We start from the raw sequence: 27938 nt of genomic DNA on the forward strand, positions 1-27938 counted from the left end.
TGGATGCTAGGTGGATTCTTAACCCTCTGAGCCACAGCGGGAACACCACCTTTTTTAATATTGAAAAATAACATAAGCAGGAGTTCCCGTGGTGGTACAGCAGAAATGAATCCGACTAGGGACCATGGGGTTTGGGTTCAATCCCTGGCCTTGTTCAGTGGGTTAAGGATCTGGCGTTGCTGTGAGCTGTAGTGTAGGTTGCATATATAGCTCGGTCTGGCATTGCTGTGGCTGTGGAGTGGGCAGGAGGCTGTAGCTCCGATTGATCCCTAGCCTGGGAGCCTCCATATGCCGCTGGTGTGGCCGTAAAAAAACAATAATAATAATAATAACATAAGCAAAAATCCTGCAAGCACTAATTATGGATAAAGTAGAAAATGAGGAGTTCCGGTCATGGCTCAGTGGTTAACAAATCTGACTAGGAACCATGAACCATGAGGTTTCGGGTTTGATCCCTGGCCTCGCTCAGTGGATTAAGGATCTGGCGTTGCTGTGAGCTGTGGTGTAGGCCAGTAGCTACAGCTCCAATTAGACCCCTAGCCTGGGAACCGCCTTATGCCGCAGGTGTGGCCCTAGAAAAGACAAAAAAAAAAAAAAGAGAGAGAAAATGAAGTAAATTATAACAATCTTTAAGCTCACATCTTTGGTGTATATCCATCTGTGTGTGTACATATATACACAAATACATACACATACATATGTATTTTATTTTTTACACACTCATTTTAAATAGAAACTATAAAATATTATAGAAACAGTTTTTAACATGATTTCTCACCAGAATATATTCAGATATATGAAAAAAATTATACATGTCTATTGCAAAATATCTAAATGGTAAAGAAGACAAAAAGACAAGCAATCCTCACAAATTCTGCCTCTCAGAATTAAATACAACTACTCATTGGAAAGCTAAATAATATTCTATTATATAGCTGTGCCATAGCACATTTAACAGTTACCCTATTATAGGAGTTCCCATCATGGCTTAGTGGAAACAAATCTGACTAGCATCCATGAGGACCTTGGTTCGATCCTTGTCCTTGATCAGTGGGTTAAGGATCCAGCATTGCCGTGGGCTGTGGTGTAGGTCACCGACGCGGCTCGGTCCTGAGTTGCTGTGCCTGTGGTGTAGGCCGGCGGCTACAGCTCTGATTAGACCCCTAGCCTGGGAACCTTCGTATGCTGCAGGTGTGGCCCTTAAAAGACAAAAAAATAAAAAGAAAAAAACAAAAACAAAAAACAGTTACCCTATTATGGATGTTTAAGTTTTTTCTAATTTCCTACAGTTATAAATAATGCTGCAGCAATTATCTTGTTTATGTCAAATAATTTCTTGAGCTTTTTATTTTTCTCAATTTCTAGGAAAAGGAGAGTCTAATCTTTCCCTAACTTTCCCATTTCTAATACTTGGACTTCTCTACACCTGCTCCCCAAGTTTTATATACATAGAAAATGTTAAAAAAGAATTGAAAGTAGGAAACATAACAAGACATCTAGGAGTTCCCGATGTGGCGCAATGGGATCCCCGGCATCTTGGGATCGCTGGGATGCAGGTTCCATCCCCGGCCTGGAACAGTGGGTTAAGGATCTAGAGTTGCCAAAGATAGCTTAGATTGACAACTGCAGTTTGGATCTAATCCCTGGCCCAGGAACTTCCATATGCCAAGGGGCGGCCAAAACAAAACAAAAACAAGAAATTTAACATATAGCAAGAAACATGTGATGCCAAATTATCTGTGTACAGGAGAATGAGTTAATGCTTCAGTGAAGAGGGAAAAATAGAGTTTTAATCCTGGGAACTGGAAAGGTGGAAAGAAAGAAAAGCCTCAATTGGAATAAACTGCTCTTAATTAAAATTAAAGGAAAGACTTTTAATTCTGAAAGTTTAGGAAAATGAAACAAGTTAAGAATCACTTGGGGAGTTCCCTGGTGGCCTAGTGGTTAAGGATCCACTGTCGTCACTATTGTGACTCAGGTTCGTTTCCTGGTCTAGGAACTTCCCCATGCTGTAGGCACTGCAAAAAAAAAAAAAAAAAAAAAAGGAGTCATTTGGATTTGAGGGGTTTTTTTTTGGTTTTTTGCTTTTTAGGGTTGCACCCATGGCATACGGAGGTTTCCAGGCTAGGGGTCCAATCAGAGCTACAGCTGCCAGCCCACACCACAGCCACAGCAATGTCAGATCCTAGCTTCGTCTGCAACCTACAGCACAGCTCACAGCATCACCAGATCCTTAACCCACACGCACTGAACAAAGCCAGGGATCGAACCCGAAACCTCATGGTTCCTAGTCAGATTCATTTCCGCTGCGCCACAATGGGGAACTCCTGAATTTTAGATTTGTTAATTTAAGTCTCAACTTTGCTTCTTACTAATCACTTGAACTGACTGAGAGATAGTTGATGCCTCTAGGTCAGTTTTCACGTCTGTAAAATAGGTTTAATAATAGTGCCTATGGCTAGAAGAATTAAATGGGATAATGCACGCAGAGCTCAATTCCTGGCATATTGTAAATATAATGTAACATATATATATATATATATATATATATATATATATATACACACATAAAATATAGTATTTTGTATTTAGCCAGAAGACAAAAAAAGACTTAAATGTGAAATGTAGTGATCAAGCCCTAATCTTAAGTATGCAGTCTTTTTTTTTTTGAGCAATTGAAAAATATTTTATGGGTGATATTTTTGCTTTCTTATTATTTGATGTGGTAGAAAGTAGAGTAGTTTGAGACAAGTTTAATAGGCCGGAGGATGAAACATATAAGAATTCGCAGAGGAATAACATGATTCCAGGAGGAAAAATGGAGGTGGTCTGCCTGGCTTACCTTCTGTCTCTAGCGCGCGCGGGGGAGGGGGGGATTATTATGCAAAGGGCGAAGGATGAGAATATTCTACACTATGTGACCAGGATAAGATATGCTATATGATTGTGAAGTGAACAATATTTTGTATCCTTTGTACACCGTACAGTTTAAAAAAGCATTTTCAGGAGTTCCTGTCGTGGCTCAGTGGTTAACCAATCCGACTAGGAACCATGAGGTTGCGGGTTCCATCCCTGGCCTTGCTCAATGGGTTAAGGATCCAGCGTTGCCGTGAGCTGTGGTGTAGGTCTCAAACGAGGCTCGGATCCGGTGTTGCTGTGGCTCTGGCGTAGGCCGGTGGCTACAGGTCGGATTAGACTCCTAGCCTGGGAACCTCCATATGCCGTGGGAGCGGCCCTAGAAAAGGCAAAAAGACACACACACACACACACAAATAATAATAAAAAAGCATTTTCACATAAATGAACTCATTTGATTCTCACAACAGTCTTGCCGGCGTGGGCCCAGAGAGTATCAGGATCCCCTCTTGCTGACCAAGATTCCATAGAACAAGGGCTTTGCTCAAGTTTATAAAGCAAGATTTTGTGATGTTTAGTCTGGAATTTTCTCTGTTGCACGCCCATTTATCCTTTTCTAAATTCATTCAACAAACATTTATTGAACTCCAGGGTGACACCAGGGTAACATATTAACTTCGCTCCAACCCCATAACCCCGTGTAAGTTATCCCAGGGGGAAGAGAAGCCCGTCAAAGACATTCCCGAGAAAACCGGAGATCTTCATCCGTATATAGCAGACAATGAGAAAAGGTCAGTGTGACAGAATTAGTGTTGAAATGAAATTGACAGTTCTTGTGGCGCGAACCGGGGAATCTCCCGACAGACAGCAGTGGGTTGTCATCCAGGGTGGATGCGCAGGCTGTACCCGGCCAAGAGGCGGGGTGGCGGCCGGAGGGGGCGAAGGCGGCACGCGCCGGGTGCCGCGGGAGCGCGGGTGCGGCGGCGCGGCTCCCCGGGCGCAGCGCACCCCCGGCGGCGCGGCCCGCGGCTCGGCGCCGCCCGCTCCTCCTTAACCCGCGCGGGGAGGCGGCGGCGGCTGCGGCCCGGCGGGCGGGGGCGGGGGAGGGGCGCCGAGCGCGGCGCGGAGGCCGGGGAGGAGCCGGGGCCTGCAGCGGAGCCGAGCCGAGCCCAAGCCCCAGCCGAGTCCTGACACCGTCCGTCCGCCTCCTGGCTCCCCGGGAGCCCCGGACTGGCCGGAGTCAGAGCGGTGGCGGCGCGGAGAGCCCCGCGCGCCGGAGCGAGCGGAGCGGACTGGACGCGACTGGAGGAGGCGCGGCCGCCGCAGTAGCCAGTGACGGGCGTCGGGAGCCGCGGCCTCCCGGCCTCTGCTGCCCAGGCCAGCTCCGGGAGAGCGGGGAGTACGAAAACCCCACCCTCCGGGGCACCCCAGGAGAAGAGGCGGGAGCGGGGACGCAAGCCACCTCTCCCCCGGCCGGAGAGAAGACCCTTCCCACTAGGGCGAAGGAAAGAAGAGAGACCCCTCTAGGAGCGAGGAAGATCCCCGGACTGGCCCGGGAATAGAGCTCCCGAAGTGGAAAAAGGGGTGATCCTTACCCAAGGAAGCGGAGTGGGACCGCCCCGGCGTGCCTCCACTCCTCCCGACTCACTCTCCGCAGTAGTGGACTTTGGAGGCAGAGAGAAAGGGGGATATGCCTGTGGAGTAGGCGCCCTCCATCCTATCCAGTCCTCACGGGGGAGAGGATTCCTTTTGCTCGGAAGCAGAGGACACTCCAGGGAAAGAAGGGGAGCCGGCTTTCCGCCTTTCAGGAGAGGGAAGAACTCCCCCCAACTTCCTTGTACCTAGACAGTGGAACAGGGCCGAGCCCCTCCGCTCAGATCTCCTGCGGACAGAAAGAGCCCTCCGCTCCCGACAGGATCAGTTTGGGGGGGAGGGGGACTCCCCCAAGGGGGAGGAGACAACTCCTGGTTGGGAGAGGCTCCTCCCCTCCTCCCCAGGGTAACCGGCCCAGTGTGGGGGGTGTGCCACCTTCCACAGGTAGGACCTCCTTCTCCTCCCCCTGCCCCTCCCTCCGTGCCTCATCCTCGGGGGACCCAGTTCCCCTCCCCAGCTTGGGAGGCTCAGCCAAGGACAGGAAGAGCCACTGAGGATGAGAATCTTCATCTGCCTTTGAAGAGGGGCGTCCCTCCAACCCCAAACTCCAGTACCAGGTGGTCCCCTCCTTCTGCTGAGGGAAACTTGGAGACAGGTTAGTGCTTTCTTTCCTCTTCTCTCCCTCATCCTTAGGCACCAGTGGGCGTCGGGGGCTGAGATGGTGGCTCTTGGGTTTCATTACTGGGCAAGGTAGAGAATCTTCTGGGAAATGTGTTCTGAAGCTAACTGGATCGAAACCCTCATCTTGCTGCAGGAGCTCCGAGCAATGGGTTTCTTTAGTGTTTGGGGGCTACAAGGATGGGAGTCATCTGAGGTCCCCAGGGAAGTGTGTGTTTTCATGCCGAGGGCAAAGGGATGTCAGGAAACACCAGCATCTTCAGCACTCCCATATATACAGTGTAGGTATGATGGACAGACACATCCCAGCCAGTCTCTCGTGCCACCCTCCATCCTTGGGCCTTTTCACAAGGAGGGTGGGCCCTCACTAAAGTCATGCTGGCATTTCATGGCCTGGCCTTGTCTGGAGCTTCCATTGGTATCACATTTTCTCATCTGTAACCCTAGATCCCTTCATGTCCACCAAAGCTGTGGAATCTCCAGCCCACTGTGATTACCACCCCCTTGACAAGAAAAGTAGTTGGTCTCCACTCACCCGGCCCGACACCAAGAGGCCTCTTTCATGACATCCCTATTCCTGGCTGGAAGCATGCCTCTACCAATAAAATCCACAAGCAAAATGGGGATCCCATCTCCCAAGGCAGGAAGAAAGGGTACCGGGGAACCCCAGCTCCTGGGTTGAAGTTCCTCCCTCATGCTGGCTGGGTACCACTGCCCCAGGGCGCTAGGCTGCTCCTGTCCTTTGCTGACAGTTCCTCAGGAAAAAGCAGATCCAGGAGACAGGAGACGAGGAGAGGAGGGTTGCTGTTCTGCCTCCTTCCAGCCTTCCATCGAAATAAGTTGACCAACCAGGGAGATTTGATCCTTGAGGAGTTTCCTTTCAGAAAAGCACCTAATAGTCTTGTCCTCTCCCTTCCTGTTTTTTGTTCAGTCCTGGGGCTCTGGAAACTTGCATCTAAGTTTTCGTCCAGAAAATAATAGTGGGAAGCACCTCAGCCCAGAATCTTCAGAAAAGGCAAGAAAAAGGTGCCAGGAAATCTGTCTAGCTGAGCCTGAGTTATAGGTTTAGTAACGCTCTGCCTTTCGACCTGCAGTCCCTAGCCAGGTGCCCACTTTCTTGCCTTGCCACTAGGAAGTACCTTTTCTCCTGCAAGGGGTATTAGTGAGTCCAAGTGTGAGGTTTCATCTTATTTGGGTTTTCATGTTCCCTCCTTTCTCTTTCTGGGCATTTCTGGACTGCCCGAGTCCCTTCCATTTGTTCCTGGAAGCGACCTGTTAACTCGTGGTATATGAGACAGGGCTCTAATCCAGGTTTGTTTGGCTGTCCCATGAACGATGTGCATATGTTTCTTAATTCAGGTGGATGTGGCTCTCTCCACATCCGTGCAGGCTGTGGGGAGAGGCACACGTGTGCTTTTCAGACTCAGCCTCCAGTGACTCAGAACTGTGTGTTTCTGGTAGGCTTCTAAAAGCAGGTACCCCTGTGCGTGGATGTGGAGAGGGTGCTGATAAGGAAAGCCTTGGCCTGTCCTGGCCATCGCGAGCCCTCGTGAATGGCTGCCTGAAAGTCACCCCACATAGCAGGGCAGCCCAGTCTCAGGCTGGGACCCCTTCTTCTAGGACTAATAAGAAAGCTGTACTTTGGATACCTCTGGTCTAAAAAGCACGAGGATCCTTGGCTCCTTTAGAACGCCCTCCCCCATTTTTTTTCGAAAAGCGATGACTCTGTGAGAGCAGCCTATTTCTTACAAAGTACTTTTCCAGATGCTGGAATGCAACTTGTTGAATGGCTCAGAGTGAAGTGTATCACAGCATCTCTGCTGTCCCACCGCCACATCGTGTAACTGGCCCTGCTTCCGACCGAGTTCCCCCCATTGTCCTTGCCTCTTCGGAGCATCAGAAGCTGATGACTGTTGGGTTGGATTAACTATGATTTAGAGGGTGCTGTTTTCCAGATCATGTCTTATGAGTAAACCTAGTTCCCCCTGAAAAATAAGAGATGAAATCCCCTCATTTCTTCATCCCCATTATTCAGTCCTGGCATTCGTCACTACTGGGGTGACACTCTCCCCAAAGGAAAAGTTTGAAATTCTGACATCGTGAAAACTTGCGAACAGGAACTCAGTGTCAGCTTTGCAGTGTAAGCCACTGCTGCCTTGTTATTGCCAGCCTTACCACTATGCTTTGTCAGTTTTCTAATTTTTAATTTTTAATATTCTATTTTTTTCTCATTCAAGAATAATAATGACGACGTCCTCTTGTGGCACAGCAGGATCCAGCATTGGATCTGCATTGTCACTGCAGTGGCTCAGGTTGCTGCTTTGGCGCGGGCTCGATCCCTGGCCCTGGAACTTCCACATATCCCAGGAATAACCAAAAAAAAAAAAGAAAAAAAAAAGTTACCCTTAACTAGTACTTACTAAGTGCTTTAAAATTTTTACTCAAGGTAATCCTCCTAACAACCCTATATAGGTACAGTTATCATCTCTGTTTTTCAAGGAAGAAACTACAACACAGAGAGGCTAACTAACTTGCCTGAGGTTGAACAGCCAGTAGGTAATGGAGCCAGGATTGAAACCCAGGCAGCCTGCCTGGTAATCGATAATGTGGTAAATGCTGCTGTCTTAGTTGCAGCATTATGTACTGAGCAGGAAGTTTTCACTCCTTAATACCTGACCTTGGCGCCGTACAGAGAACAGTTACCGGCTATTCAGGGAACATGGGAAGAAACCTGTGCCTCTTATTCTGGATCTTACATGTCTCATCCGGGGATCAGTCTTCCCCTCCAACAGAAGGTCTTTTTGCTTTTCTCTGCCTTTCTCCCAACAGAGTAGTCTTCATTAGGTGTCCCGTGGATGTGATGGAGCCTGCCCTTTGGCTGCCTTTCCCAGTTTCTATGGGTATTTCCTTTTAGTCTTCCAGCTCACAGAGAAGAATGTAGCCTGACTCAGGTTCTGCCCCAGCCCCGTGGCACAAGGCTCACCTGGAGAGAGAGGTCTGGGTAACCAGGTTGGTTGGACTGAGAAATGGAAGCACCTTTTTTATTATCAGAAAGGCACACACAACATAGCCCCAAACACTAGTCTGGTGCCGTTGTTTTGGGGAGGGTGGAATGTATGGCAGCTACGAGCTCTTTAAGCTGCATTCACATCCCTCCAGGAATGAAGCTTTGACAGTGATTATGACTGCCTCCCTTTTATGGAAGGAGGAAAACAGGCAGGAAGACTTCAGGGAGCAAGGGGTGGTTGGGGACATGCAGTGAGTCAGTGTCAAGATTCGGAATAGAGCCCAGGCACCTCATTCTCTGAGGTTCCACTGGGCTGCTCTTTAAGAATGGGGAAGTGATGGGGGGGTCGGTGAGGAAGTGGGATGAGTTCAAGGGGAATGGTGCTGAAAGATCAGAAGGATCTTTTGCTGCAAGCCTCTTGTAGCTGGTAAGATTGGAAGATATTTTGAGTGCTGGGCAGTATCTGGAGGGCTGGCTGGGAGGGTGCTGGAGAAAGGTTAAATTTAACCTCCATGTCCTAACCCGGTGCTGGGGAACGCTAGGGAAGGGCATAGAGCAAGTAGCAAAAGGCTGAGGGTGCTTCCCTTTCCAGAATTCATAGCGATTGGCATGTGCCAAATGGGTTCTGTGAACCATTTTTGCCTGGACTCTCCTGTCCCTCCTTGTCCAGTGTCGGGAGGGTTTCAAATGAAATGTCCCCTGAAGCCTTCTGTGTTCTTCAGGAGAGATTTTCTGGGGACTTTTAGTAAGAGATAACAGAGAATAGGGTAAAACCTCATCACAGACCCCGGAGAACCCTGTCACTATGAACATGTCACCACCATGATCCTGTTCAGCTGGGATAACCCAGCTCCAGACCAGACCAGATGACTGCCCCTCACACCCTGTTTACTCCAGAGGCTGTGCTGTTGAATCAGTAAAGTGCTAGGAGGCTTCCTGGAATGATTCTATGTGCCCGTTGGTTTCCAAGCTGCCATGGTTTTAAGGGGGAGATGGTGGCGATGGAATGGGAAAGAGGGGGGTGGGGAGAGGAGCTAAGGATACAGGGGAAACCCCTTCAGGATGCTCTTTTATAAACAGCCTTTTTATTTTTTTTCTCCTGTCAAGCAGTTCTTGGGTTGCCATGGGGTCTCATGCTGCCCAGGTCCCAGAGGCACTAAGGTGTCTCCTTGAGCCTTGTGGAATGGGCGTGTCGCTGGTGAGGAGCGCAGGGCAGGCGACATGCGACATGCGGGGACATGCAGACGGGGGGGGGGGTCCTTGGGGGAGAGGGAGATGAGTGAGAATGCTGACCTTTTGGGGAAAGTCTCAAGGGGCGAAGAGGCACTAACTGGAAGAGTGAGCGTTAGCCCATAGCCCAGAGGTGGGTTGGAGACCGGAGCTGGGGAAAGCGGTCATATCCGCGTTTGAGCTTCTAATTACATAGTGTGTGGATTTGTGTGTAGTTGCGTGTATTGCTTGTGGATATTATCTGGGTGTGGACTGAGAGGTGACACACTGACTGTGTTTTCTGTCCAGGATTCTGAACTCTGAGGCTTGCCAGCTCTCAAGAGCAATGCCTCCATGAAACTGTCAGCGGGGGTCCGAGGACGAAATCTTAGCACTGGGAGAAATCCTAGCACTGCGCGGGGGGCCCGTGGGGCGGTGCAGGCATCAGCCGGTTAGGCAGCAGGCTCTTGGGGGTGGGGGTGGGGGTGGGCGGCGTTCCTGGCATCGACCCCAGGGGAGTGCCAAATGGCAACCAAGGGGTTCCTGCGGGTCTTTGTAGACCCTGCAGTACCGATTTCACCCACCGTTCTTCACCTTCCCCCCACCAAGACGTCACTCTAGCTACACCTCTCCGGGCGGCGTGGGTGGCAGCAGGGCGTGCAAACAGCAGGCGTGGGCGGTTTGGCAGCGCCAGGAGTTTGCATGGAGGTGCCACGAGCGTGCGTGCCTGGCCGGGAAGGAACGAGCGAGGAGTAGGGCGGGGGGGGGGGGGGGGGCAGGCTCTTCGCCTCAGAGCGGCTATTTTTAGCCGCGCTATCTGATTGTTACCGGTGAGCACACAGCTGGGTGTCTCCCAGGCTCGGTGCAGCCTGGCAGGCCGAGGTGGGCGGGCCTTGCCGATGACTTCTTCCTGGTGGCGGTGTCTGTGGGCGGGAGCTTGCTAGGGGGAGCTTTAAAGGTGCGAGGGCCGCCGTGCTCAGGGTCTCTCCCCCCTGTGTGTGACTTTGTCCTCTGTTGGTAAAGCATGCCGTATATCTCATTGTGATCTGTGCTCCGGGGGCCACAGTTTCTGTGTCTGTCTTGCCTCTGCGCGTGGCTGGTTGTCTCCTGTAACTTCTGTTGGGATGAATGTCATATGCCTCACCTGCACATGTATGTGGGATGAAAAGGGTGAGCCCTGGGATACAACTGACCTGACACATCTTTAAAAGTGTTGGTGTGAGCTTTGCTAGAGTATACGTGTCTGGTCTCTGCTTTTCTTTAGGAGTTCACTCTCCTGTCTGTGGATATGGACTGTGAATGTAACAGGGATCACATCATTGGAGAATAGACTTTGATTTTACCAGCTAGCTAAGTGGCTTTTTTTTTTTTTCCTACATAGTTTTAAAATTTTATGTTGCAGGGCTTTAAGTAAGAAGAATTGGTGGGTGGTTTGATTTCTTTCCATCCTGCGTGGAGGAAGAGGCCTCTTGGCCATGTTTCACAGTAAGATGTAGGATAAGTACCAGCCTGTCATCTGGTGACATATCTGTTTGGGGGTTCTGGGAACACCTGCTTGAGGGCTATCCTACGAGAGGAGCCTTCTATGGAAATGAGAGTGGGGAGAAACTGTCCTTGCCTTAAAGCACTAGGGTTTGTGTATTACTTTCCACCAGTAACCAGAGGTGCTACTCATCTATTCTTCCTTCCTCTTTCTTTTTTCCTCTTCTCTGCAGAACCCAAAAGTACCATGGCTTCCGACCTAGAGAGTAGCCTCACCTCCATAGACTGGCTCCCCCAGCTGACCCTCCGAGCTACCATTGAGAAGCTTGGCAGTGCCTCCCAGGCTGGGCCTCCAGGTGGCACCCGCAAATGTCCACCAGGCTCACCCACAGATCCTAACGCCACCCTGAGCAAGGATGAGGCAGCAGTCCACCAGGATGGCAAACCCCGATACAGCTATGCCACCCTCATCACCTATGCCATCAACTCCTCACCAGCCAAGAAGATGACCCTCAGTGAAATTTACCGCTGGATCTGTGATAACTTCCCCTACTACAAGAATGCTGGCATTGGCTGGAAGGTGGGCGCCTTCTATACCCTGAGATGATTCTTAGCCTTGATAGCCTTTCCCTCTACCTTTGTTTCTTCCTGTAACCTGGTCCAGTTCACTCTGAGCTGGCTCAGGGATGTGTGACCTTCAAATCTCCCATCTCCCATCCCTTACCTTTTTTTTTTTAAGAAATTAACAATTTTCGGAGTTCCCATTGTGGCATGGTGGTTAACGAATCCGACTAGGAACCATGAGGATGCGGGTTCGATCCCTGCCCTTGCTCAGTGGGTTAAGGATCCGGCGTTGCCGTGAGCTGTGGTGTAGGTTGCAGACAGGGCTCGGATCCTGCATTGCTGTGGCTCTGGCATAGGCCGGCGTCTACAGCTCCAATTAGTCCCCGAGCCTGGGAACCTCCATATGCCGCAGATGCGGCCCTAGGAAAGGCAAAAAGACAAAAAAAGAAAAAAGAAAAAAAAGAAATTAACAATTTTCATAAGGTACATTGGGGAAGCTCCAGTGATGCCGAGCGACTAAGCATATTTATGGGATGGCAGGATGTTGTTGCCATCATACCCTCTTCTCTGGTTCCTCAAAGAGGAGATTCACAGATTTTTTTTTTTTTTTTTTTTAAAGGACCACACCTATGGCATATGGAGTTTCCCGGGCGAGGGGCTGAATCGGAGCTGCAGCTGCCTACCTACACCGTAGCCACAGCAACGCGGGATCTGAGCTGCATCTACAGCCTACACCACAGCTCAGGGCAACGCCAGATCTTTAACCCACTGAGCAAGGCGAGGGACTGAACCCATGTCCTGGTGGGTACTAGTCAGGTTCTTTGCCACTGAGTCACAATGGGAACTCCTCACAGATACTTACTGCTACTCTGTTGAAGGCTGTATAAGGCATGGCATTGCTCCATCCTGCCTAGAAGTAGACTCTCACTAGGTTTTGAGAGCTTCATTGCACACAGACATCATCTTTTAAAAAAATTGTGTACCAGGAAAAAAATAATAGAGTTAGGTCCTTTCCCAACAGCGCATCCACCAAGCAAGTAATGAGAGGATACATTGTTTGCTGGAGATAAAGGAAGAAGGGGCCATCTCTTCCAAGCAAAGAAGGAAGACTGATGTTCTTGGTCCTTTGGGGGCAGCAACTTGCTTGCCAGCTGTTGAGTAGGAATGAGAATTTTTTTTTTTTTTTTTTTTTTGGTCTTTTTGCCATTTCTTGGGCCGTTCCTGCGGCATATGGAGGTTCCCAGGCTAGGGGTTGAATCGGAGCTGTAGCCACCGGCCTAAGCCAGAGCCACAGCAATGCAGGATCCGAGCCACATCTGCAACCTACACCACAGCTCACGGCAACGCCAAATCCTTAACCCACTGAGCAAGGCCAGGGATCGAACCCGAAACCTAATTGTTCCTAGTTGGATTCATTAACCATGATGGGAACTCCAGGAATGAGAATTTAATGTCAGTCTGTCACCCTGTAAATCACTGGCTGACTTACAAACCAGATGATGAGCTGGAGTCTGTTGAAAGCATTCCATTTTTCCTTTATAAATATGACCCTTTTAGTTACCATAGCCCCCAACCTCACCTAACACATGTATGTAGCCATATTTCCTTCCTCCAAATGTGGCCATTCTGTGGGCTGTTGAGAAGACAAAAGGTGCATTGTGCCTTGTTTCACTCATAATTTATATTTAGTTATCATTTACATAATCAGTTTTAAAATATTGTCCTCTTACGCCTGATAGAATGAATTAAGGAATTAGGCAGATGTGATTAAAAAGTGGTTTTTTTTTTTTTGGACGTTCCCATTGTGGCTCAAATGTAATGAGCCTGACTAATATCCATGAGGATGTGGGTTCCATCCCTAGCCCTGCTCAGCGGGTCAGGGATCTGGCGTTGCCGTGAGCTGTGGTGTAGGTTGCAGATGTGGCCCAGTTCCCGCATTCCTGTGGCTGTGGCATAGGCTGGCAGCTGTAGCTCTGATTCAGCCCCTAGCCAGGGAACTTCCATATGCCAAACTGTGGCCCTAAAAAAAAAAATAAAGTACATTTAAAGTATAGTTGATTTATAGTATTGTGCCAATTTCTGCTGTACAGCAAAGTGACTCAGTTATACATACATACATACATACATACATATATATATATATATATACACACACACACATATATATACATATATATATATTCTCTTTTCTTTTCTTTTTTAATGGCCGCATCTGCAGCATAGGGAAGTTCTTGGGCTAGGAATGGAATCAGAGCTGCAACTATTAGGCCTACACCACAACCACAGCAACACTGGATCCAAGCATCTGTGACCTATGCTGCAGCTTGCGGCAACCCCTGAGCTAGGCGAGGGATCAAACCCACGTCCTCATGGAGACTATGTTGGATCCTTAACCTGCTGAGCCACAGTGGGAACCTCTATATATGTATGTATTCTTTTTTTGGTCCCTACTCATGGCATGCAGAAGTTCCCAGGCCAGGGATTGAATCCAAGCTGCAGCTGAGACCTACATCACAGCAGTAGCAATGCAAGATCCTAACCCACTTGGCACTGGGCAGGGGATCAAACCCATGCTTCAGCAGCAAAAACCAAGCCACTGAAGAGACAACACTGGATCCTTAACCTCACTAAGCCACATGGGAACTCCCTAAACATTGTTTTTAATATTCTTTTCCATCACGTCTATCCTAGGAGATTGGATGTAGTTCCCTGTGCTATACAGTAGGACCCTGTTTGATTTCTTTTATTTTTTAATTAAAAAAAATTTTTTTTAGGGCCCGTGTGTTTCAGGGCCACATTCGGCATGTGGAAGTCCCCAGGCTAGGGGTTTAATCAGAATGACAGCTACCAGCCTATGCCACAGCCTCAGCAGTTTGGGATCTGAGCCACATCTGTGGCCTATACCGCAGCTCATGGCAACATCAGATCCTTAACCCACTGAGCAAGGTCAAGAATCAAATCTGCGCATCCTCATGGATACTAGTAGAATTTGTTACTGATGAGCCACAACAGGAGCTTTATTTTGTTTTATTTTATTTTGCTTTTTTTTGCCTTTTTCTAGGGCTGCACCTGCGGCATATGGAGGTTCCCAAGTTAGGGGTCTAATCGAAGCTGTAGCTGCTGGCCTATGCCAGAGCCACAGCAACGCCAGATCTGAGCTGCGTCTGTAACACAGATCTGGCGTTGCCGGATCCTTATGCCTCTGAGCGAGGCTTGGGATCAAACCTGCGTCCTTGTGGATGCTAGTCAGATTTGTTTCCGCTGAGCCACAATGGGAACTCCAGATTTCTTTTAAATTAAAGTATAGTTGCTGGAGTTCCCGTCGTGGCGCAGTGGTTAACGAATCCGACTAGGAACCGTGAGGTTGCAGGTTCGGTCCCTGCCCTTGCTCAGTGGGTTAAGGATTTGGCGTTGCCGTGAGCTGTAGTGTAGGTTGCAGATGCGACTCGGATCCCGCGTTGCTGTGGCTCTGGCATAGGCCGGTGGCTACAGCTCCGATTCGACCCCTAGCCTGGGAACCTCCATATGCCGGGGGAGCGGCCCAAGAAATAGCAAAAAAAGACCAAAAAAAAAAAAAAAAAAAAAGATTTAAAGTATAGTTGCTATACAATGTCATATGAATTACAGGTCTACATTATAGTGATTCACAATTTTTAAAGGTTCTACTCCATTTATAGTTAGTATAAAATATTGGCTTTATTCCCCTTATTGTACAGTATATCCTTGAGCTTATTTTATGCATGATAGTTTGTACCTCTTACTCCCTGACCCTTATACTTCCCCCCTCACCTTCCTTCTCCCCACTGGTAACTAGTTTGTTCTCTGTATCTGAGTCTGCTTCTTTTTCATTATAGTCATTAGTTTGTTATATTTTTTAGATTCTATATATAAGCAAGATCAAACGGTATTTGTTTTTCTCTTTCTGATGTATTTAGCTAAGCATGATGCCCTCAAAGTCCATCCATGTTGCTGCACATGGCAAAATTTCTTTCTTTTTTATTGCTCAGTAGCATTTCACTACTCTCTCTCTCTCTGTATATATATATTTATATACACACATACATATATATCTCACATCTTCTTTATCCACTCATCTGTTGATGCACACTTAGGTCCGGGCAGATGTGATTCTGAGGCATTTATATACCCGTTGTAAATTGGGTGGAGAGATTGAAAAACCGTGCACTCAGCTTTCTAGGAGCACTTTGTAGTCAAATGTATACCCATTACCGCTCGCCTCTCAATTACAAAAGAGTTTAATTGCTGTCCTTTTCTTATCTCATTGCTCTTGCGGATAGGTAATTTCCTCCATCCCTGTCCTTAAGAGGTGCTCTGTGTATCCTGACGCTTGAAGTTTAGTGTGTGTCAGGTCCCTTTGTGTCCTGTTGGAAACTTTTCTGCTTCGCAGGATGCTCAAATCTAACTTGCTTCTCTCCTTTCCCCAGAATTCAATTCGGCACAACCTTTCTCTCAATAAGTGCTTCCGGAAGGTGCCCAGACCTCGGGATGACCCTGGGAAGGTGAGATTCTGCTGTAATTGGGGAAGGGAGGAACAGGAAGGAGTGAGAAATAGTTGACAGCCCAGAGTCCTGTGATGGTTTTAATTACCCAGAAGAGGAAATCATGTTAATTAGATAAGCAGCTTTATTTATTTTTTCAGAGGAAAAGCTTGGTACTCAAGCTTGTGGGTCCACACTAGAATGAGTGACTAAGGAAGACTGTGGCATTTAAAAAAAAAAAGAAAATTTATGAAAAAGCTGACTTCAGTGCCCCCCCTCCCTTTTTTTGTGTGTTTTGAGGGCTGCACCCATGGCATATGGAGGTTCCCAGGCCAGGGGTCTAATCGGAGCTAAAGCTGCCAGCCTACACCACAGCCACAGCAATGCCAGATCTGAGCTGTTTCTGTGACCTACACCACACCTCACCGCAATGCCAGATCCTTAACCCAATGAGTGAGGCCAGGGATCGAACCTGCAACCTCATGGTTCCTAGTCGGATTTGTTTCTGCTGCATCTCAACGGGAACTCCATGTGCCCCCTTTTTTTGTGCATGGCACTCTTTCTAGGTATAAAAGGTGGAGCTAATAACCTTTGAAGGAACTGTTCTTTTTTTTCTTTCTTTCTTCCTTTCTTTCTTTCTTTCTTTCTTTCTTTCTTTCTTTCTTTCTTTCTTTCTTTCTTTCTTTCTTTCTTTCTTTCCTTCCTTCCTTCCTTCCTTCCTTCCTTCCTTCCTTCCTTCCTTCCTTCCTTCCTTCTTTTCTTTCCTTTTCTTTTCTTTTCTTTTCTTTTTGGGCCGCAGGTGCAGCATATGGAAGTTCCCAGGCTAGGGGTTGAAATGGAGCTGCAGCTGCCAGCCTACACCACAGCCACAGCAACTCCAGATTCGACCCTCGTCTGTGACCTACACCACAGCTCATGCCAATGCTGGATCCTTAACTCACAGAGCGAGGCCAGGGATGGAACCCACATCTTCATGGATACTAGTCGGGTTCGTTTCTGCTGAGCTACAATGGGAACTCCCAGGAACTTCTCTATATGAAAATAGAAAATTATTTCTCTATGATTTTTTTATCTTCCAAGAGGAGAAGAGGCAGCTCATCCTCTTGGTCTCTCAGCTGTGGATGCTAAAGCCGAAGAGAGTTTTACCTCAGATCGCAAGGAGGGAAGATTGCTCTGGGCATTTCCAGCTCTTTGAACTGGATGCAGTTGTTCTCTGGAATGATCGAGGCCTGTGTTTGGACCACAGCGGGTACCTCTGACCTTCTCAGTTAGCGGTTAGGACAGATTTAGTCCTCAAAAAGAGCTGGTAGCCACAGGATTCTGTGGGAATCACCTGTCATTTTTCTCCATATAACTTATTTTATATGAAAATCCACTCAAATATCTACTTTTCCAAAGGTAGGAATTTCTGTCTATAATGAATTTCTCCTCTCTGGGGATGGGTTTTCTTTTTAGGGCTCTTATTGGACAATTGACACCTGCCCCGACATCTCCCGAAAGAGAAGACACCCTCCAGATGATGATGTGAGTTCCCACCTCAGTGGGGAGATGCATTTCTGAGCCAGCTTCTACATCTCTTCCTGTATTTTCAGTTATTTCCTAAACTGGGGGTAAAGGACCAATACCAGTAGAGGTGAAACCATGGGACTTGGGAGGACATTTAACGTCTGCTTAGAAATTTCTTTTCTTTTCTTTCTTTCTTTTTTTTTTTTTTTTTTTTGGTTTTCTGTCTTTTTAGGGCCACACCCCGCAGCATGTGGCAGTTCCCAGGCTAGGGGTTTAATCAGAATGACAGCTGCCAGCCTATGCCATAGCCACAGCAATTCGGGATCCTAGCCGTGTCTGCGACCTATACCACTGCTCACGGCAACGCCGAATCCTTAACCCACTGAGCAAGGCCAGGGATCAAACCCACGTCCTCATGGATACTAGTTGGGCTCGTTAAACACTGAGCCATGATGGGAATTCTAGCTGATAGATTTCCTTCTTTCTTTCTTCTTTTTTTTTTTTTTTTATGCCATATGCAAGTTCCTAGGCCAGGGACTAAATCCCAGCCGAAGCTGCAGATCCTTTAACTCACTGCACTGGGCCAGGGATCTGAGACTTAAGCCACTGCAGTCAGATTCTTAACCCACTGCACCATAGTGGGAACTCCTGCTTATAGGTTTCTATTCTTTCACAACCCTCAGCTACCCCAAGACTCACCGGAACAAGAGGCAAGCAAGAGCCCACGAGGAGGCATTCCAGGGAGTGGAGAAGCCTCACTGCCTCCCGAGGGGAATCCTCAGATGTCACTCCAGAGCCCCACCTCTATTGCCAGCTACAGCCAGGTAGCAATTGGAGGTGGCAGGGGGCATAGGGATGGACGGGTGGATGGATAGGTAGTTGAGTACATTGATGTATGTATCAGTTCAAAGTTATGTACTGAATATCTGTGCTATATAACAGGCAGATAAACTGGGAAAGAAGGAGAGAGTAAAGAGAAAGGCAACAGAACTTTAAGAAAGATCAGAAAAAAAGTGATGACAAGACAAGAAGGGGAGGCAAAAGGGTTATGAGAAGGGAAAGACGAGCAGGACGTAACCCAGGAAAAGGACAGAAGGCTACATCCTGGTAAGAATGAGTGCAAAGAGGAGGAGAAAATGAAGCTCCTTCGCTGAGAAGCTGGGAGGGGATGAAAAGGACAGGCAGGAGAGCTTGGGGTCCATTAAAGAGCTGTCTTGGCGCTTCGTATAGGACACGGATCAAGTCTTTCTTACCTCTTTGTGCAGGGCACAGGATCTGTGGATGGCGGGGCAGTGGCAGCAGGGGCTCCAGGACGAGAGAGCACTGAGGGTCCCCCTCCCCTGTATAACACCAACCATGACTTCAAATTCTCCTACTCAGAGATCAATTTTCAGGATCTAAGCTGGTCCTTCCGAAACCTCTACAAATCTATGCTGGAGAAGTCTTCCTCCTCCTCTCAACACGGTGGGTCTGGCATGGGGAGGGGATCGGGGATGTCCTTGTATTTTTGAATGGATGGTGATAGTCTTTCTCTCCTTCTTTCTTACCTGTAACCCAGGGAGAGGTTGATCACTGGTCAGGGGAAGCATGTCTTGAGCCAAAACGGTTTGGAGTGGAGCTCTTCTGGCTTAGTTCCGAAGGACAGTTCTCTGTTTCAAGAGGCAGGCTGGGAGGCATTGGTGGTTCAATGGTAGAATTCTCGCTTCCCAAGAGGAAGGCTGGGTCATTAGCTTCGGAAAGTGAGTTAAAGGAATCCCACTTCTAAAACTAAGGGCTGTAATTTTTTTTTTCTTCTTTTTTTCTTTTAAGGGCCAAACTCACAGCAAATGCAAGTTCCCAGACTAGGGGCTGAATTGGAACTGCAGGTGTTGGCCTATGCCACAGCCACAACAATGCCACATCCAAGCCATGTCTGTGATATACACTGCGCTCGGGGCAATGCCATATCCTTAACCCACTGAGAGGGGTCAGGGATCGAACCTGCATTCTCATGGATACTAGCCAGTTTCCTTACTGCTGAGCCACAATGGGAACTTCCAAGGGCCATGATTTTATGGCTGTCAGCAAGTCATTCTGAGGATGGCCACTAGGGGGCAGCAGTAACTTGCTTTACCTAAGAATCCCTGTTTCATTGTGAGAACATTTAATTTTATTTTTTAACGTATTTATGTTAATTTTTATGAGGAACAATTTCAAACCAGTGCAAAATAGAGAAAATTGTATAGTAAACCTTCATGTTTCCATTGCCCAATTTTAACAGTTCCCAATATTTTATTAAGGTTGTTTTGTTTGCCACCCAGTTTATTTATTTATTTAATTCTTAGTAACATAATTTTTTATTTTTATTTATTTATTTATTTTTTTGTCTTTTTGCTATTTCTTTGGGGCCGCTCCCACGGCATATGGAGGTTCCCAGGCTAGGGGTCGAATCGGAGCTGTAGCCACTAGCCTACGCCAGAGCCACAGCAATGCGGGATCCGAGCCGCGTCTGCAACCTACACCACAACTCACGGCAACGCCGGATCGTTAACCCACTGAGCAAGGGCAGGGACCGAACCCGCAACCTCATGGTTCCTAGTTGGATTCGTTAACCACTGCGCCACGACGGGAACTCCAATATTTTATATTCTTTTTTTAAATTTAAAATTAATCCAAGAAACGCACAGATTAAGAAGTCAATGTACCTTTTCGTTTTTCTCCTAATTTTAACCCCAGAGGTGCCCACCCACTTTTTCTTTCTTTCTTTTTTTTTCCTTTTCACCTTTTCTTTTTTAATTGAAATGTAGTTCCAGGTTTGCTTTTTTTTTTTTTTTGTCTTTTGTCTTTTGTCTTTTTTTGTTGTTGTTGTTGCTATTTCTTGGGCCGCTCCCGGGGCATATGGAGATTCCCAGGCTAGGGGTTGAATCGGAGCTGTAGCCACCGGCCTACGCCAGAGCCACAGCAATGCGGGATCCGAGCCGCGTCTGCAACCTACACCACAGCTCACGGCAACGCCAGATCGTTAACCCACTGAGCAAGGCCAGGGACCAAACCCGCAACCTCATGGTTCCTAGTCGGATTCGTTAACCACTGCGCCACGACGGGAACTCCCAGATTTGCTTTTAAATGGAGGAATTTAATGCATGTCATTCTATCTGAAAATACTAGTTTGGTATGCATCCTTAATGATAAAGATTTTTCTTTCCATTATCCTAACACAGTAAATAATGCTTCCAGAATATCGGTGTATATCTTGGCCATACTCAAATTTCCCAAATTCACATGTGAGAAGGATTTGAAGTCATTCTTGGGAGACTCCTTGAGAGAGCATCTAGTTCAGCTCTCTGCGATTCCTGTTTTTAAAAAATTGCATTTATTTATACGTATATTTTTTTGTCTTTTTGCCTTTTCTAGGGCCACACCCACGGCATATGGAGGTTCCCAGGCTAAGGGTCAAGTCAGAGCTGTAGCCGCTGGCCTACGACAGAGCCACGGCAACACCAGATCCGAGCCGTGTCTTCAACCTACACCAGAGCTCACAGCAATGCCAGATCCTTAACCCACTGAGGGAGGCTGGGGATCGAACCCTTGTCCTCATGGTTCCTAGTCAGATTCGTTTTCACTGCCCCATGATGGGAACTCCATGTTTTTAAAAATTTTAAAGAGAATTTGGAGGTAGGGGTGAAGTAAAGACTTCAAGGTGAATCATCAGACCTTATTCTGTCCACTGGCCATGGAGAGGCAGCAGGAGATGAATGGAATGATAAAAAGTGCTTAGGAGTCCCTTTGGGAGAAATTTATATATTTTTTTGGTCTTTTGTCTTTTTAGGGCCGCACCTGTGGCATATGGAGATTCCCAGGCTAGGGGTTGAGTCAGCAGAGCTGTGACTGCCAGCCTACACCACAGCCATAGCAATTTGGGATCTGAGCTGCATCTGTGACCTACACCACAGCTCCTGGCAACGCAGGATCCTTAACCCACTGAGCAGAGCTGGGAATCAAACCCACATCCTCATGGATACCTGTCAGTTCGTTAACCACTGAGCCACAGGGGGAACTCCAGAATTTTGTATTGTCCTGCCTTTCTTGTATATCTGTGGGGGTTCCTGTCTAGAGTTGTGTCCCAAGGTTGCAGGATTTGCTTGAGAAATGAGTCGGGTTCAGGTGATTTGGGTGATGAGAAGTGGAGAACTTGAAGGGCTCTCAGAAGCAAAGGAAAAAACCAAATTGAGTGAGGGCAGCAGAGAGTTCACTTAGGTTTAATTAAGCCTGAAAACCCAGTTTCCATCTTGGATTTTTCCCAGCCAGATCTGTTTGAGAAATTTATCCATTTGGACTCTACTCCACACCCAGGCTCCCTCCTTTTTTTTTGGCTTTGCCCATAGAATGTGGAAATTCCCAGACTGGGGATCTAACCTGAGCCACAGCAGTGACCTGAGCCACAGCAGTGACAACACCAGGTCCTTAACCTGCTGGGCCACCAGGGATCTCCCAAGCTTTTATTTTTGTAGTGACTACAAGAAGGCTATAATTGCAGAACAGTGTAGGACAATAAGGAAAAGGAGAGGAGTTCCCGTCATGGCTCAGAGGTTAGTGAACCCAACTAGCATCCATGAGGACAAAGGTTCGATCCCTGACTTTGCTCAGTGGGTTAAGAATCTGGTGTTGGTATGAGCTGTGGTGTGGGTCGCAGATGCGACTCAGATCCCGCCTTGCTGTGGCTGTGGTGTAGGCTGACAGCTTTAGCTTTGATTTGACCCCTAGCCTGGGAACCTCCATCTGCCCTAAAAAAACAAAAAAAAAACAAAAAAAAAAACAAAAAAAAAAAAATTAAAAAGAAAAGGAGAAATAAAGGCCCATGCCTTTGGGTTTGTTTGTGTTTTTTTGTTTTTTGCTTTTTTTCACAGCTGCACCTGCAGCATATGGAAGTTCCTAGGCTAGGGGCTGAATGGGAGCTGCAGCTGCCAGCTTACATCACAGCCTCAGCAGCACTGCATCTGAGCCACATCTTTGACCTATGCCACAGCTTTCGGCAATGCTATGGATACCATGTTGGGTCCTTAATCCACTGAGCCACAATAGGCACTCCTTATGGTTTTGTTTTATTTATAATTTGCTTTTAAAATTTTACCCGATGTCTGATTTCTTTTGAAACTGTGATTCCAGACCTACATGAAAATCCCTTGAAAAATAGCATAAAAAGGTGCATGCTGAACTCCTAGCTAAAATTTCAGCCCTTGTCATGCTGTCAGGCACTCCCCTGCCGCCCCCCCCGTATCTGTCATACTTGCAAGGGGAGGGAGGGGACCACGGGGACGTGACCCTTTGCCTCTGCAGTCCGTGCTTTCTGTCTGAGGCCTCCCATCTCAACCCAGTGGGATTCCTGTTCTGTGAACAATGCGACGCTTCCTCCTCCTCCACAGGCTTCTCGTCTCTCCTGGGGGACATGCCGCCCTCTAACAACTACTACATGTACCAGCAGCAGCAGCCACCGCCCCCACAGCCGCCCCAGCAGTCACAGCCGCAGCAGCAACAGCAGCAGCAGCAGCAGCAGCAGCCGCCGCCGCCACCTCCGCCGGCGGCCCCCGCCCAGGGCCCCTCCGCTGTGGGGGGTGCGCCTCCACTGCACACCCCAAGCCCAGATGGCTGTACCCCGCCAGGGGGGAAGCAAGCTGGGGCCGAGGGCTACGGGCCCCCCCCAGTGATGGCCATGCACCCACCCCCACTGCAGCACGGAGGCTACCACCCCCATCAGCACCACCCCCACCCGCACCCCGCCCAGCAGCCACCGCCACCGCCACCGCAGGCACAAGGCCAGGCTCCCATCAACAGTACTGGCTTTGGTGAGTAAGGCGAGCGCCTGGAGGAGTGTGGGTTGGCCCCCCTGTTCTGCCTCTGCCCATAGAGATGTCCTTGGTCACTGAGTTAACAGTGGGCCTGGAAGCCTCCCTCTCATCTGAGCGCTGGAAGTTGCTACTCAGAGCTCTGTTCATAGAATTCTTGGTCAAATTGGAATTATTTTACATATTCTCCTGCCTCTGAGCTGGGTGTCTGTACCTAAAGCATCCATAGCTTTATTTACTCTAAATTTCCAGGCAAATAATCCTGGTAGTGGAACTGATCCTGGTCATGAAACTGATAACCTGTGTAGATGCAAGAATCTGCCGTGAGCTGGTGTCCTGTCAGTTGGCCCCCGCCTCACCGCTCACTCTGTCTTACTACCATGTTCGCCTCCTCTCTACAGCCTTTCCTCCTGACTGGTGCTCCAATATCGACTCCTTAAAGGAAAGCTTCAAGATGGTGAATCGGCTCAACTGGTCCAGCATTGAGCAGTCGCAGTTCTCAGGTGAGTGATGAAAGGATGGTGGTGCCTGGAGGGAAGAGGGATGCAGTGTGAGTGGAAAAACCCAAGAGCAACCAGAACCAGAAGGGGATGGTTAAGGGAAGCTTGAAGGTTGAGGGTTTCATGTTACACAAGGTGGATAATATTGATACTATTTTCAGGTGAATTGGAATGAATTCTTGCCTTCACTCAAAATATGACAGGGCTTTCTTCTACTAGTTTTGTCTCTGGGAGGAGGAAGGCTTTCAGGAATTCAGAAACCCTGGACCAGTGTTTTGTAGTTTTGTCACCATTGACTGACAGTTTGACCATGGCTAATTCACTCAGCCACTTTGAAACTTTTATGCATCAGTAAGATGGACATTATAAAACGTTAGTAAGGAAGAAGGAGAATGAGAGCTTGAAAATGTAGATTTCTAGGAGGTCTCCAGTGCACTGCAGGTTGAGACTCCAGTATTGTCACCGCTGTGGCTCAGGTCGCTGCTGTGGTGCAGGTTTGATCCCTGGCCTGGGCACTTCTGCATGACATGGGCGTGGCCAAAAAAAAAAAAAGAAAGAAAAAAAGAAAGCAAATGTAGAGCTCTGATGGACACCAATTATTTATGTATTTATGTATTTATTTTCTATTTTGGCTGCCCTGCAACATACGAAGTTCTCCTGCTAGGGATCAGATCTGAGCTGCAGTTGCCACCTGTATCGCAGCTGTGTTAACAGCAGATCCTTAACCCACTATGCCAGCCCAGGGATCAAACCTGTGACCCAGTGCTGCAGAGATGCCATCGATCCCATTGCGCCACAGTAGGAACTCCCAGATGTCAGTTATTATCGGTAGCACTTATAGTCCGTGTTGACGGATGATGTGGTCAGAGCAGTGAACTGGTAGGGGCCTCTGCAAGGTTAGCCTTGCTTTTTCTTTTTTTTTTTTTTTCCTGGCTGCATCTGTGGCCTGTGGAAGTTCTGGGGCCGGGGATCGAACCTATACCACAGCGACAGCGACAGCAACAGTGCTGGATTCTTCACGGGCTTTGCCACCTAGGAACGCCAAGGTTAGCATTTCTTGCTTCTCTCTTTGCAGAGCTGATGGAGAGCCTGCGACAGGCAGAGCTGAAGAACTGGAGCCTCGACCAGCATCACATCGCCAATCTGTGTGACTCCCTCAACCATTTCCTTACTCAGACTGGTCACGTGCCCCCCCAGGGGAGCTCCCACCGGCCACCTGCCCCTGCCCGCATCTCGGACTCCTGTGCCCTCACCAGTGGCAAACAGGAGCCGGCCATGAACCAAGGTACCGCTTGAAGCAAGTTGCCAAGGAGGTGGAGACTGGATGATGGGAAGGAAGTGGGGTAAAAAGGGCAGGAGAGAACTGAGAACTGCATCTTAGGGGCAGTGATCCAGATACCAAAGAAATAGACCGTGTGATCCTTTGTAGACCTTGATCGAGGAGGTTGAGGTTACTTAAGAAAAGGGGAGAGAAAGTTCCTGTTCTAGGCCGTGTCTCGGTAACCCTCGGCTGATGTATCAGAGGAAGTTGGGATTCTCCTCAGGCACATGATCTTCAAACCAGCACAGTGAGAGCTCATCCATGGTCATAAATCTGTATCCGTGATATTGCACAGTTCTAGTGTTGGGTCCCTTTGTACCCTGAGCAGCGGGGGCTCACAGCTCCTCAGAAGCCCTGTTGCTGCAGGAGCTGTGGAGCAGAGTGGGGAAGGGAGAGGAGATGCAGGGGAGGAAAAGCATTTTCTTCCTCTCTGTTGTCCCCTGCTTCCTTGTGCAGTGATCCCACTCACATAACTCTTGTCTTGCTTTGGCAGTGAACTCTTATGTGCACCCTCAAGCCCCTCACCTCTACCCGGGCCCATCACCCATGTACCCACTCCCCACCCAGGACTCAGCAGGATACAATCGCCCAGGTAAGAGCCAGAAAGCGCGTTCCACCACGAGGCGCGCACTCTCCCCCCTGACTACTTGTTTCACCTTCCTGGGCCTCTGAGCCTGAGTCCTCAGCAGGAAGGTGGGGTGTGAGCCTTCCATCCCCAAGGCCAGAGGGTGGGCCACCGGCTAGGGGGGTATATATTGTGGGAGACGAGGAAGGATCAGCTTAACTTTAGAATAAAGCTCATTCCAGCAGCAATGAAAGGAAGTAAGAGCATGACTCTAAACAAAAGGTGGACGTGTGTGGGACACTTATGTCTGGTTTTAGAATCTACGTTGGGAGATATACTCAGACAAATGAAGTGAACGTGTTTTACAAACCTCCTGGCTTTGAGCCCATGTCTGCTTTCCTGTCCCCCCAGCTCTAGTATCAGTGCTCTGGGGTTGAACTATCTCTGATGGTGGGAGTAGGTGGGGACACCCTAAATTGTCTTAAAGAGTACAAAAATAGGAGTTCGCGTTGTGGCTCAGTGGTTAATGAATCCGACTAGGAACCGTGAGGTTGCGGGTTCGATCCCCGGCCTCGCTCAGTGGGTTAGGGATCCCCCATTGCCGTGAGCTGTGGTGTAGTTTGCAGATGTGGCTCGGATCCCTGGTTGCTTTGGCTCTGGTGTAGGCCAGCGGCTACAGCTCCGATTCAACCCCTTGCTTGGGAACCTCCATATGCCGCAGGAAGCGGCCCTAGGAAAGGCAAAAAGACAAAAAAAAAAAAAAAAAAAAAAAAGAACAGATCCTTTACCTTTAAATGCATTTGATTGGCTGATTGATTGATGTGGCCGCCCCGTGTCATACGGACACAGTTCCCAGGTCAGGGATCAGATCCGAGCCACAATTGTGACCTAAGCCACAGCTGCAGCAATACCAGATCCTTAACCCACTGTGCCAGTTCCCCAGAGACATTGCCAAACCCATTGCACCACAGCAGGAACTCTTAAATGTACTTTAGAAAAGTCACTATTCATCATCCTGCCTAACCACAGTGAAAAAAAAAAAATTTTTTTTTGTTATGAAAGTAATGGCACAGCACTTTTTTAATTTTCTTTAATCAGATAAATAAGCCCCGTGTTTCTGGGAGGGAGACCAGGTGTCTGGAGGCTCTATTCTGGGTGTCAGATTATGGGGCAGACCCACCCTGGCCAGTCAGAACCCCTGGAGGGCCAGGGTCCTCGTGAACAAGCACTGAGGAGGGTTTGGGCCTGGAAACGGGGGTGTGTATATGGGAGGCGGTGGTGGGGAGACGGGGCTGTGGGCTGGGCATGAACCAGGGTGGTACGGGGGTGGCCGCATAGCCAGGTGAGACTGGGTGCACAGAGCAGTGTGGGGAGCCTGGCCATGGCACCCCAGGTGGCTGCTGCTGCTCTCCCACCTTGTGCCCAGGACTCCAGGAGCACCAGTCTGGGGGCAGCCCTGAGCCTGAGGTCTGGGGCAAGGAGGGGGCCGCAGTGAAAAAAACTGAAACATTTTGGGGTCAATGGCTGACTCTTTGTCCATGTATTCCTTATCTGTGTCACACACGTACAAATTTCTGCATTGCTATTTCATATCATAGCACAGTCTGTACGCTTTGGGTCATTATTATATAGTCTTCATAAGTATAATGTTGAATGGCTGCATACTCTGACATTGCCATGTGGCCCAGTTTACTCGAATTTATTTCCCGAGACCTCACTGCAGTGGTGGTGGGCAACAGAAATAACGCTGGGCTAATAAGGACAGTGGTCTTACCAGACCTTCCCCACAGAAATGTTTGGGCTGGACCACTGTCCATCTAGATGGATGGAACAGCCTCTCATCCACTCTCCATTTAATCTCTTCCTCTCCTCCCACAGCACACCACATGGTCCCTCGGCCACCGGTTCCACCTCCTGGGGCCAATGAGGAGATCCCCGATGACTTCGACTGGGACTTGATTACTTAGTGCATCACAGAGTTTGGCCATCAGCCCAGGGCTAGGTGGTGAAGTCTGGCAGTGGAGAAACAGCAGCCCTGCCCGTCCCTTCCGCCCTTGCCTGTATATAGATATATATCCTCTTTTTTTTTTTTTCTTTCTCTGCCAGAGAAGCCACTGCAAGATGCTGCCGAAGATAACCCCCTCTTTCCTGCCTCATTCTTCCTCTGCCTTCTTGTTTTTTTTTCCCCCAAATTCTTTAATTATTATTCTTATTATATTATTATTGTTATTGGTTATATGCTGTCTCCTGTCCCTACACCATGGACCATGTCCACCTCTTGCTAATTTAAAATCTTCTGGCTGGAAGGTGAGGCTATGATAGCCACAGAGAAGGGT

The 27938-nt window shown here is 48.4% G+C and overlaps 1 protein-coding gene across 3 annotated transcripts; it reads left to right on the forward strand.

Annotated features, from left to right (window-relative positions):
* The first annotated feature begins 3989 nt into the window (after nt 1-3989).
* On the forward strand, nt 3990-27838 carry FOXJ2 (forkhead box J2). 3 transcript variants are annotated; one of them, XM_084956814.1, is made up of 11 exons: nt 3990-5104; nt 11059-11405; nt 15835-15909; nt 17344-17412; nt 18078-18218; nt 18660-19226; nt 22303-23216; nt 23618-23719; nt 24792-25001; nt 25531-25629; nt 27481-27838. In XM_084956814.1, the coding sequence occupies exons 7-11, from the start codon at nt 22616-22618 to the stop codon at nt 27567-27569; spliced, it is 1101 nt and encodes a 366-aa protein (XP_084812940.1). In that variant the 5' UTR covers nt 3990-5104; nt 11059-11405; nt 15835-15909; nt 17344-17412; nt 18078-18218; nt 18660-19226; nt 22303-22615; the 3' UTR covers nt 27570-27838. The 3 variants fall into 3 exon arrangements, with proteins under 3 accessions (XP_084812940.1, XP_020948052.2, XP_084812939.1); XM_021092393.2 differs by having other exon boundaries at nt 18660-18858; nt 22797-23216; XM_084956813.1 differs by lacking the exon at nt 3990-5104 and adding an exon at nt 10323-10513 and having other exon boundaries at nt 10608-11405; nt 18660-18858; nt 22797-23216.
* Nucleotides 27839-27938: the final 100 nt, after the last annotated feature.

The sequence above is a fragment of the Sus scrofa genome, chromosome 5 (genome assembly GCF_054392235.1).
Source record: "Sus scrofa isolate SSC_HxYL_T2T_F1_AM1 chromosome 5, Sscrofa_HxYL_maternal_Yorkshire_Landrace_v2.0, whole genome shotgun sequence".
NCBI classification, from domain to species: domain Eukaryota; kingdom Metazoa; phylum Chordata; class Mammalia; order Artiodactyla; family Suidae; genus Sus; species Sus scrofa.